Source organism: Protopterus annectens, chromosome 13.part0, assembly GCF_019279795.1.
Source record: "Protopterus annectens isolate FY-2018-M chromosome 13.part0, PAN1.0, whole genome shotgun sequence".
NCBI classification, from domain to species: domain Eukaryota; kingdom Metazoa; phylum Chordata; order Ceratodontiformes; family Protopteridae; genus Protopterus; species Protopterus annectens.
Window position 1 is genome coordinate 568,979,702 of NC_056747.1, and position 12,544 is coordinate 568,992,245.

The following is a 12,544-nucleotide window of genomic DNA, read 5'->3' on the forward strand; positions in this document are numbered from 1 at the left end:
CTGGTGTGCTTGGTAAACTGCAATTTCTGCATGAAATATATACAGTCTTGAACTGGGTACATATACACATTTATTATTAGAGTTCAGTTTATCTGATTTTGGAAGTTTACTTGTCCATCATTTACACAAGTATGTGAAGTTTCTTCATATAGTATATTCATTTATTTCTAGAATTGAACTAATTTACTTCTGGAACCTGTTTCAACACTATTCCTGTCAGATGTAAAGTGAAGAGGTACCATGCCTATAAAAATCCCCTAACCAGACAAGGTTACAGTCTTCCAGTGGCCAGCTTTCACATGTATTATGGTCTCACTGTCACTAAAAAGGAGAACAAAATAGTTATCAGTCACAGAAGAGGGCTGATAATTAGCATGAGGGTAGGAAAAGATGCAAAACGTCTGCTTCTTCAAACTTCTACCAATCCATCAAAAAGGATATATAAAATGACCATGTCCTATGACACAGAGGGATAAAGTCCTGGCTGTGTACCAGACAACCCAAGTTTAGCTAGTGGCATGGTTGACATGGGGAGCAGGAGGGTGAGAATGGGAGTGAACATCCAATGACATTTCGGCCATCCTGGGGGGGGCGGGGTGGTGGCTGCCTAGACTAAATGCAACAGCAATATTAAGCACAGCAATTGCAGGGACTATTAATAAATGCCAGTTTTACAACCTTCCTTACTTGTTTCCACGGTAGCTATTGCCACCAGTAAAATCAATTTAGTGCACTTTAGTTTTCAGTTACTTGCCACCCTTTTAAATTGGCCAACTGAAACAAAATATTTTAGCAACTTTACTTAATTAGTCTTAGAAGCAGATGCGAACAGTTCTTGCACAACAATAGGAAGCAGTACTCTTCTATAAATTAATAATTGGCTACAAAATTTCACAGTTAAATAAATAAAATTATTCAATAAAAACTAAAACAAATTTAAGTAGTACAATGTGAGAATTAAGTATGCATATGTTTGGCTGTTACAGGGAAACAAAACAAAAGGTTTTGGACAAACAGATTCCATTAGGAAATTCTGAGTATATTAACTAGACAACTTTATCACTAATGTCTAACCAAAAGAATCACTAAAATATGTCTGTTACTATCTGTAGAAAATGTACAATATAAACAGGCAGAACAAAATAAAAAAAATAAGGACTGAGATATAGATTAACAGTCCTTATGCAGCAGCATCCAAGCTGCGCAGGAAAATGTCATTCTACCTCACCAATGATGGATGTCCAAGATAAGTCCATATTGGAAGATATGCAGTTAGCATAATGCCTTCAAGACAAATTACTTTTTAGTAAGTTAGTGTCCATAGAAGTTTTTCTTTTCAAACAAAATTTAAACTGCAGGGACTACATTTTCTGAAAAATGTAGGTAATACAAAAAAGTAGTTCAGATATCTTGGAAAAATAAGAGTGTGTGTGTGTGTGTGTGTGTGTGTGTGTGTGTGTGTGTGTGTGTGTGCATATGTATTTGTTGTCTTCCACACAAAAAATGTAACTGTTTTACAGTTTACTCTTCATAGTTTACTTCAGATCTTCTGCAGCACAGCTAAATGTCATAAACAGTCTTTCTCATATAATTTCTACATTATTTGCATTTTACATTTTCCTGCAGATCTACAGAAAAACAATTACAGGCTTTTAAATACATATTTTCTTGCTGCATTTGTACTAAAAGAGTTTCAGGTTTTAATCTCCCTAAAGGCAAATGAAATAATGCTTATCCTGAAGGTTTAAATATACATACATGCGCGCGCACACCCACACACACACACACACACACACACACACACACACACACACACACACACATATTTATATGATTGAAATTTCAAAATGTTGATCACCATATGCTTGAGACCAAAACACTGAATACCGAATAACTGAACATTTCCAATGTGCGATCATTCCAACTATAACAATACACAAATACACCTGTAATGCATCAACTCTTTCTTCGCAGAGGTAAACAACTAGCAAAAAACATTCAAAAACACAGTGGCATATAAAATATGCCAAACTGAAAAAATACCTAACCATAAACTGACAGTATTTAAGACACTACCCTTAAGCTATGGAATTTGTCATTAAATCAGATGCAAACTGATATACAAATAAACACACAAAAGAAAAGAAGTACTATATGATTAGAATATTTCATGGAAACAAACAATCAAACAAAAACAACCCCATAAATATACACATTTAAAATACAAATATGCACTGTCTGTACTCGCATACCCATACTTATATATACCAACTCCATAGCTGCACAACCTTCACAAAAGGGCAATCAGCCCTAGAAGGTGCATTCTATCCCTGCATGTAAGTCAGTCATTCAAATTTCCAACCAATGTAACCATTGCCGATTATTTGAATGTTTAACCACACACACAGCACATTTTATATAGCTATACATACATACAGTACATATGAGTCAGGGGTTAAGCAGTAGACATTTCTAACATGATAACAAACTAGAAAGAGAATAATGCAAATTAAATGAAAAAAAAACATTATTTCCTTACCCTTCATTGTAGCAACTGCTACCCAAATATTACAGTCTCTGCAGTCTTTTTTTGTATCTTGGAAGGCACACAAAGGTTGTTTCAGTGCAAAGGTAGAAGCAGTAATCTTTCCTAGTATATCATTCTGAATAATTTCAGGAGTATAATTTATAGGTATTTCTGTAAAAAGTAGAATAAAATGGTCATTTATTGCTCAAAGATAATATCTGCATATATGTTTGCAGTATCATGTTAAATGGAATAACATACTATAGAGGTTCTAAAACTTTATTGACAATGGCAATCATTTGAACCATGTAATCATACTGAGGTGAAACTTTGCAGAAAATGTTTTGTTCATTTACAGTTCTGGCATACTGTTATCATTTTCAGAATTTATTTAAAAAGCATTTTATTTCCAAGTCAAAAATTAAATAAATAACACATTGATTTTTGCTTCCTTTTGAAAAGCATCAGGCAGACGAAGTGCTGAAGAGTTACAGTCTTACAGAGACTAAAATGAGGAAAAATTCATGATTAAGGAATCTACAAAAGAATTCCAGCTTCATGTTCAATTTCAGGTTTATTTTAGTGCTTATTTTAAAGCACTCAATACATAGTACAGTAAAATATTGTACAATGAAAGCCGAAACCATGGCTATAAAAAGTTGCAAAGTTATTTATAGATAAGCACTGTGACTCCAGTTAATATCATCTTCAACATCAAGAAATAATAGATGCTGTGACTGCTAATAAAATATGATATAAAGTCCCTATGAAGCTATTCATTAACATTTCCTTTATAAACAATCTAATTTCTTCTTGAGTTAATATTCAGTAATGACATGCTAAAGATCTTATAATAAGGGTACGATACACATACAAATATAGTGTGTTGGCTTTTCCTCGTTGCACTGTAAAACATTCAGTTCCTGTCATTTCTGCTTATTATTCACAGTAATTGTTATGTATTTCACATAAAGTTTGTTACTGCAGCATATGTGAAGTTAATCACTTCTGGGATTATTGAACTCATTGGTAACTTTTTCTCACAGCAGATGTAATGGGGTTGCCTTTTTTTGGCTCCTACATAGTTTCTTCAGTTATGAAGTGGACAGTACAACTGTATGTTTTCCAACTTCAAAAACTGAAAATATCACTTGTAATATAAACATTTTTTGTGGCTTATACTGTACAGGTAGCAGCATTAGACCTTTGAAGGTCTGCATGCAACAGTATGTTAGATCTGTGCAAAATGAAAAAAAAAATTATAATTCTGTATCTAAATATTTTGAGATGTGTACTCTAGAACTCTAAGTAGTTTTAAATGAAGGATGATATATGGACTTTTTGATACAGTAGAAAAGACAAAAATAGTATTTGGAAAGATTATAGACAGTAAATTCCCAGATATGATACAATGTCTGGTATTCACAAAACTTAGCCACACTGGACTAACTATCCCAGTGGCTATCACTGTATGTGTAACTACTGGGTTCTTAAACTGACCAAATGGGGACACAGTGGGGGTATCCTAGGTATCTGCTAGCAGAATACACCATCAGTTTCTCAGTGAATGTTGCAGCATGTGGATGAGTATCTGTGATTCTCATGCACCACAGAGGAGAGGCAACACCATGTGGGACATAAATAATATCGCTCATTTCCAAGAGGTGCTGAAGGCTATAGACTACACCAACATTGAAATAAAGGCCCCGCCTAGGGAACTGGGAAGAAGGAATGTGAACCACAAAGGGTATCACTGCATTAACTGTCAGGTGGTCTGTAATGCATAGGGCATCATCTACAATATGTCTGCAAGCCACCCAGGCAGTTATCAAGACTCTCACATATCGCATATGTGTTTCCTGTACCAGTGGTTTGCAAGTACACACTTCCCTCAGGGGCATCTTACTGGTGATGCCAGATATGCCCTGGAACCATGGCTGATGACACCTATCAGAAGTCAACAGAATGAAGCAGACCAGGGATACAACTACACCCTATTGCAAACAATTGTGATTGTGGAGCATGGTTTTTGGCTGTTGAAGACATGCTTTTGCTGTCTGAATACATGCAGTATGAGCCTAACATGAGTGCAAAATTATTTTTAGCAGGTGCAGTGTTAAACAAAATCATAGTTAGGAGGCACTTACTGGAGGGGAACCATTGTTTGAGGAGCTGTTCTCACTACAGCAAGCAGTGAAGCCTGAGCCAGATGAGGAGTCAGAGGAGTGTCCAGCAGAAGAGCATGAACATATTAGTCAGAGGCAGGTACAGAATGCTGTGGCACTTGAAAAAGAGGAATGTCTTGCATTTAGCTTTGGTCCATAGTAAAGTGAATACATGACAGTAGAAGTGATGCATAACAATCCAGCACAATCTGTTCTTACCCATATATAGGCTGGCCACACTGGGAATCAGATATAGGCAGCCCAATTAACTATGTACAATAGGCAGGGCACAGTTAATATTATTTGCATAAATGGGGGAGGGACCACAACTAGGGACATCTTTTACAGGGACGTGTGTGAGTGCTGAGCAGCATGAAAAGTAAGACTGCACTTGTTTGTAAGGACTGTGGGCAGAATTACTGTAACAGGTTTTGTGAAGGGTCAGTGTCACTTCTACATGAGAGTCTGCATCTGCTGAGATAGATTGATCTACTGGACAGCTCCAGGGCATGAATGGTGAAGGACTGAGCATCCACTGCATGCATCTATCTCTAATAGCTGCTTCCACCAGGAGTTGCAATGGCCATACCACGGCCCTGGCTAAATGTTAGCATGCATGTGAATGCCTGGAGGCATCGTCTCATAGCTGTAGTCACCTCCACAACAGATGTAGCTATGGAAGTGCTAGTGTTGCGTGATTGTGATCTAGGCCATCTATGGTCACTATGGTCATGGTCACCATTCATGCAGGTAGCAGCAGAACATCTTCATGTAAGACCCCTGAAGCATGATATGTCAGCATACCTCTCAACTGTTCAGATTTCTGTAAAATATCCAGGTTTTTGCCTCACATTTTTAGTCTGTTCCTCATAAAACTTCTAGTTTTCTGGCAACTCACTGAGGATTAAAGTCATACAATAATGACAGATATTTGAGTTTCAGACTTCATATTCTTTAGAAAAAGCATTGTAACACAAATGTTGTTATTCTAGTAGTTATCTAAATTTATTAGAGCAATATTTAAAATCTGTCCCTATTTTTGGGCCTTTGTCCTCTCATTATTTTAGGCTTTATCCTGATTTCTTGTGCTAAGAGTTTGAGAGGAATGCATGTAGGCATAAGAGGACATGTCATGTGCTGTCATATGATTCAGTTTGTCAAAACCATCACACAAATGGGAAGTGCACACCCAGAGGTCATCTCACACGTTCTGCATTAACTATACTAATTCTAAAATGACTGTGATAATACCAGACTTTGCCACTGTGACGGTCCTGCACATACATTTGGTTGCAGCCACTGACACTGCTACTTGAGGGGGAGTGCGGTAATCAACTTTCCAATGAACATCAGTACTCAACTCCATTTATATACCCCTCCACCTGCTGGAGCTTGTGGCAGACTCTGATGACTGCCTTGTAGATGGATATCACATGTCCTTGACTGTCTCTCCAGTAATCTGCCCTCCTTGTGTAGTGTGTGTATCCTGAGTTTCCACGGGCACAAAGGTTGTGTCTGTTGTCTGTATAGGGGATCCAGTGGCCATATTCGCTGTGTCCAACATGTGCACACACACACACACACACACACACACACACACACACACACACACACACACACACACACACACACACACACACACAAGCATCAGGCAGGGACACTTCTGCAGTGCTGTTGTTGAATACAGGATCACTGTGAACACAGCAAAGCATAATACCCTATGTAAGTATAACTCAGCACCAGAAACATATTTCAGATTCAGGCGTAGTAGTAGTACTTGTAGTAGCAGTATTAGTGCATATAAGTAGTAGCAGCACTAATAATAGTATTAGTAGCAGCAGCAGTAGTAATAATATGTAGAAGTAATAGCAGTAGCAGTAACAGTAATAGCAGCAAGTACATAGTACATAATACATAGTAGTAGTACATAGAAGTAGAAGCAGTAATACACAGTGGTAGTAGTACATAAAATTAGTAACACTAGTAGTATGCAGTAGTAGTAGCAGTAATAGCAATAGTGCATAGTAGTAGTACGTAGTAGTAGTAGTAGTACATAGTAGTAGTAGTAGTAGTAGTAGCGGTAATAGCAGTAGTAACAGCAGTAGTATTTGCAAACAAAACATTCAGATGAGAGGGGAGATGGCACAGATCCCTGTAATGTACATCTGAGGCAAGAAAGGAGACATCACACCAGTTGCCCAAACCCAAAGCCAGATTATGGTCAAATATGGTCCTAGGCAGGGTAACAGACCAGCTCCCTCCTTACAGCCATTCCAGTGTCCAATTAATTGGCTCTCTCCCTATGTTTGTTACTTTTTAAATGATTACAGAAATATGGATTTAATTTACAACAGTTCATTTATTTATCCTTTGATGACCAGGCTAGTAGTCTCTTTTTAGGGGAGACCTACGATAGTATTTATACTACTAGAGGAAACTTGGCCAGGACACTGGGGACTGTCTCCTACTCATTTCAATAGGTGCTGTGGCATCTTTTACATACATTTGAACTACTACCAGCTCAGGCAGATATGGCCTCGGTTTAATTTTCATCAAAAGGATGAAACACACAGTAGTGTGGCACCCCCTTATGCTACGCTGCAATGTCAGCAATCCATCTACCTGATGTGAGAATTGAACCCACTGCTTTATGCAGCAAAGGCGAGCATGCTACCTGTTGTTCCACTGACACTGCTTTCAAATTTTATAGCACAAACACTGAAGGCCATTTGCTAAACAAAACAAAACAGTTGCACACTGAAAGCAGAGTTAGCATGAGTAACAGAAATCTTCCCTTACCTTGAAGCTCACATTCACTGAAAATGCATTGAAACTCACATTTATTGAAAATGCACCTGGCCAGTGATAGATTAATTATACCTTGCTCCCCAGGCTGTTTTCAAATCATGGTTCCCTGTATACATTTTTAGGACCATGCAGAAATGCATGTGTTTTTGATTCATCTTCCTGATCGTTTTAAACGTATTTCTTGTTTAATACAGCAGGACTTGTTACAGTGCATTTTAAATTTGTAATTTTGAACATTTTTTCAGTAAGCAGTGAAACAAAATGACAACAACAACAATAATGGCCAAAGGCACATATTTCAGATTTGTATCACATAAACACACAGTATCCAAAGTATTCCTACTTAATTCACATACATACACAAATACTAGTCCTGCAAAACCAGCAGTTATAGCAACATTGCTGATGGTATGCACCCCTTATTATTATGAAGAATTTAATTACATGTACTTTACTGGGAGCTTTGAATGAACCACATTAAATTGTATAAAAACCACTAGCATCATACCATAAGATCCAACCAGATGAAGCACAGTTTAAATAGAAATGTATTTATGAGAGCATGAGAAATGTTAACCACCTGTTAACATTTGTTAAGTCAATATGCACAATTTCTGCAGAACTAAAAGTCATCTGAATAATTCCACTTTAAAGAAAATAATTATTAATGCATAAGTTGCTGCTGGCAAACAAGTTTGCATTTTAGTGCTTGCTGTCATTGATGAATAAATTAGCTGTGTTGCATTAAAAACGGTGTGCCTGTGAAATTGATATAGCATCTCCTGAACTAGATCAGCTGTGCAACAGGCAATAGTTGACAAAAACTGCAATGGTTATTAGGCATGCAGCCCAGGAGACCATTAAGGAGCTTAGCCCAAATTCCCAGCTGCTCTAAAACACTGTCTATTAAGTGACTTGCTTAGTGTCAGCCATACCTCTCAACTGTCCAGATTTTTGCATTATGTCCAGATTTTTGCCTCAAAGTTTTGGTCTGTTCCTCATAAAATATATGGTTTACTGGCAAATCAGTTGGGGTTGAAATCACTAGTAATGACACACCTTTGAGTTCCAGACCTTCTATCCTTTAGAACATATATGTTAACATTAAACCGGTTATTCTGGCAACTATCTAAGTTTAAAGGAGCAGTATTTAAAATCTTTCCCTATTTGGGCCTTTGCACCCCCCATTATTTTAGGGTTTGTATAGATTTTTTGAGCTAAGAGGTTGAGAGGTATGAGTGTCACACAGTAGGTAAATGAAGGCAGTGGAAAGATTCAAGCCCTGTACCCTTGCCACAGGAGACAGCTCATTAACAAGTTGGAACATTAGTCCTCTGCAATTACTGCCAGAGTAACAGTTTTCAATTAAATTGAGAAATCCTTCACAATCCGATCTTGTGGAGAAGAACAATGACTACATAATGGGAGCTGAAGATCAAACTGTTGTGATCATCAGTCCAGATAATGCAGACTATATGAATTGATGAAAGTCAGCTCCTATGCAGTTGCTGGAAGCTATAAAGAAGGTAGTGCAAAATTATATTACTAAAATGCAACATATATTTCAGAATCCAGACTTATTAATGAATTAATTCATTCTTTAGTGCAGTAAATAAAGCAAAGCAATTACAGACAGCATAAATGCAACTTTTCTTCATCGACCTACAAGTCATACAAAAATCAGAAAAAAATACTTCATATAGAATACTGTTTTTTTAGGGGGGCTCTCACGTGCTTTCAGAGCACTTATATCTCATTTTTGGCCTCCCTATGTTTTCTTTGTCATCAGTAATAGTTATTCCTTCTGATGTCACTCGGTACAGGTCTGACCTACTTGAATGGCTAATAATACTGTATTGTTGCAACATACACCTCAAGAGTCAACAAAAACAGATTGTGGATAGTTGGGGTTTATGCAGATTATAGGTTCATAGGTAAATACTAGGCTATCTGCCCAAGGGCATTTATAAGCCTAGACAGAGTGTGTTGACTTTCGCCACCCCCGTAGATTAGTTCCCTGTGACTCTGACCAGCAGAGTCATTAGTTCCCTGCACCTCTGTCCAGCATTTAATGAATCAGGTTCCTGCCAGCCATACCAATATCCTATTACTTGGCCATCTCTCTCCAAATACCATAAACACTGCACATACTATTTTCTTCTTTACTTTTACAATAATCACAGAGATTCAGATTTTATTTAAAAGTATTATTTCAAATTTTACAGGAAAAAAACTTGACAGCTAATTTCTAAGCAAAACAAAATACTCTCACACTGAAAAAAATTAGCAAGGAAACTGTAAACTTATGCTACCTTGAAACTTTCATTTAGTGAAAAATGCATCTGGCAACCTATGAAACTACAAGAGGTGTGCTGGATTCATATTCAAATAACATATAGTGCAGTACTAATTAACATCTTTATGAAGGGTGAAGGAATTTAAAAGATAAGATGTATAACGCATTTGCAACAGCCCACTGGGCATGTATCATTTTTCAGGAACAGCCCAGGGGTACTGTCTGGTGAAATAACTTGTCAGAGTCACAGAAGACAAATGAAGGCAGAGTGAATCAAACCATGTACTGCAGAAAGTAACTCTTTAATACCCCACAGCCATAGCCATCTGCACTATGTACAAAACAAACTGTTGTAGCCCAAAAATAGTGCATTTCAACTTTGTGTGGTTGCAAAAAACAAGGTATATTAAAAATGTATTCATAGTTAAAATATTAACATTAAACTCAGACGTCATGCTATCCAATTTATTTTCAGCTACATAATAAACATACTGTCAACATTAAAGAAAACAATGATCACATCCAAAGAGCATGGTTCATGTAATGATGCTCCTGTTTACTACAGTCACCATAACTACTCTGATTCATGGGTACTAGTTATTAGGCGTGCAGTCCAGGGGACCATTGAGGAGCCTAGCCCAGATTTCCAGTTGCCCTAAAGCACTGTCTGGTTAAGTGATTTGCTCAGGGTCAGGACATAAATATGAGGCAACAATCAGAGATGTTCTGCATAAGTGTAAATAAATAAAAGCAGATTACTCTACATCACTTAAAAAGTTACAAGAACAGGTTTGACTGATTGTAAACTTAACTACGCTGCCCACCCTAACAAGGACATTTCACACACACACACACACACACACACACACACACACACACACACACACACACACACACACACACACACACACACACACACACACACACACACACACACACACACACACACACACACACACACACACACACACACACACACACAAAGTACCTACAAATATATACCCACTGTATGTGGAAAATCTCTCCTGTGCCTAATATTGTGGTTATAGAAAGATGCAGCAGCAGCTTGCATTTGCATATCCACTTCTTACATAAATCTTTCGTGTCATTTCTGGAAATTAAATCTTGTACACTATGTATTATGTTCAGTCTGCTTTCTTACTGGCATCAGTAAGAAAGACTATGTCCAGTTTGCTTTCTAACTATAGCAAGCAGGAAATTTTAAACGCAGCAGCAGATGCATAGACACTGAGAGCAGGATCTTGTTTATACATCAGCAGGTGTACGCAGGCACTGAGAGTAGGATCTTAAAGCAGATGCTGAAATTTTTTTTTTTAATTAATGTTGTGGCTGCCCCCTCCAGCCAGCAAATGGGCTCTAGACAACTGCCCAGGTTGCCTAGTGCTGGATCTGGCCCTGCTCATACCCCATCATATCCCAAGCCATTTTGCTCTCTTCCTCTTTCTGTCCAACCCCATAGTCCATACATTGTCCAACCCTTCCCATTACCATTTTTCTGCCCTCTGTTTGCCTCAATCCATCCCATGTCTCCCCATTCTATTTGTGCACTTCTACCCCATTTGCCTGTACTGCTCTTTATGTATCTGTCTGCTCCTGAGTACTCTCCTATCCCGCTCCTGAGTACTCTCCTATCGCCTTTCCTACCTGTTTCACTTTCACACTTTCCCTCTTCCCTTTTTTCTCCCTCTATATGTACAAAAATAAAAAAGAGGTTTTATCCATGTAAAAAAGGTTCTTTGTTAACCTTTACCACATCCTATCCATTCCTATATGTTGCCATTTTGTGCCTTTCTGCTCTTCCACTTTTAACTGTTTGCGTCTACACCTGTTTCTTTCCTTTTTGTGCATCAAACATGGGTTCACACATAGTAGTGCAACAGCAACTACTATATGGATACTTAGTTTTCTGTGGAACTTTGTGTCATCTTACCAAAGGATGCATTAACCCATGTAGCCTAGCTAATATAAGCATTGCATTGGAGATACATCCACCCAAGAATGTTTTCTGTTCTCTCAGGGTTGTGTGATGTGGAGTATGACCACTGTATGGCTTGTGCCTTGTACGTCTGTATATGAATTTGACTGCATGGCTGGGTCTACTTGTATAGTTTTACTGGATATTTGTGACACTGGTCATTTATGTAGCCTGAAGCACAGCTCATTGCACTGAAGCACTATATGTCTCTATTTGGATATTTAATGTCCTTCAATGCCTTCATTTAGCTCAGCTGAGCTGCACAAGGCTTGCTGTGAAGTGCAGAGCTGTAGTATATCTCTGTGTATCCCAGCAGGTTATGTCTCTCACTGGGACACATTAAAATACTACCAAAAAACTACAGTACCTAGTAGCACACCACACCTAACCTAATGTTCCCTTCTCAGCACATGTATACCCTTTTCAGCAAGAATCCTGGGTACTTGTTCTCTAGCATCCTAGTTTTGAGAGATGTCTGTATCCAGATGTACATCTTTTGTTAGTAATTGGTTCACTGTTAGCATCATTAGTATTTATTCTAAAAAAAGTGTTTACAGTATGCACACTGCACTCTCCATTTCCATTGAAACCTAAGTACCTTTACCATGATACTGGTGGATCTCCAGTTGCAAACATGAAATCCAGATATAAAGTCAGCAGCTACATTTTCCAACAGGGTGAAACATTTTCCAGAATGTAATGCATGGTACCTAGTGTTACAATATAGTATGTGAGACTTATTCATTCTCCTT

The 12,544-nt window shown here is 37.8% G+C and overlaps 1 protein-coding gene across 1 annotated transcript in view; it reads right to left on the minus strand.

The window, feature by feature from the left end:
* The window catches only part of LOC122787937 (uroplakin-3b-like), a 126,773-nt gene that overhangs the window by 99,142 nt on the left and 15,087 nt on the right, over nucleotides 1-12,544 (minus strand). The window contains exon 2 of the mRNA XM_044054864.1: nucleotides 2,540-2,698. Coding sequence (XP_043910799.1) covers nucleotides 2,540-2,698 — 159 coding nt within the window. The remainder of the gene's footprint in view (nucleotides 1-2,539; nucleotides 2,699-12,544) is intronic.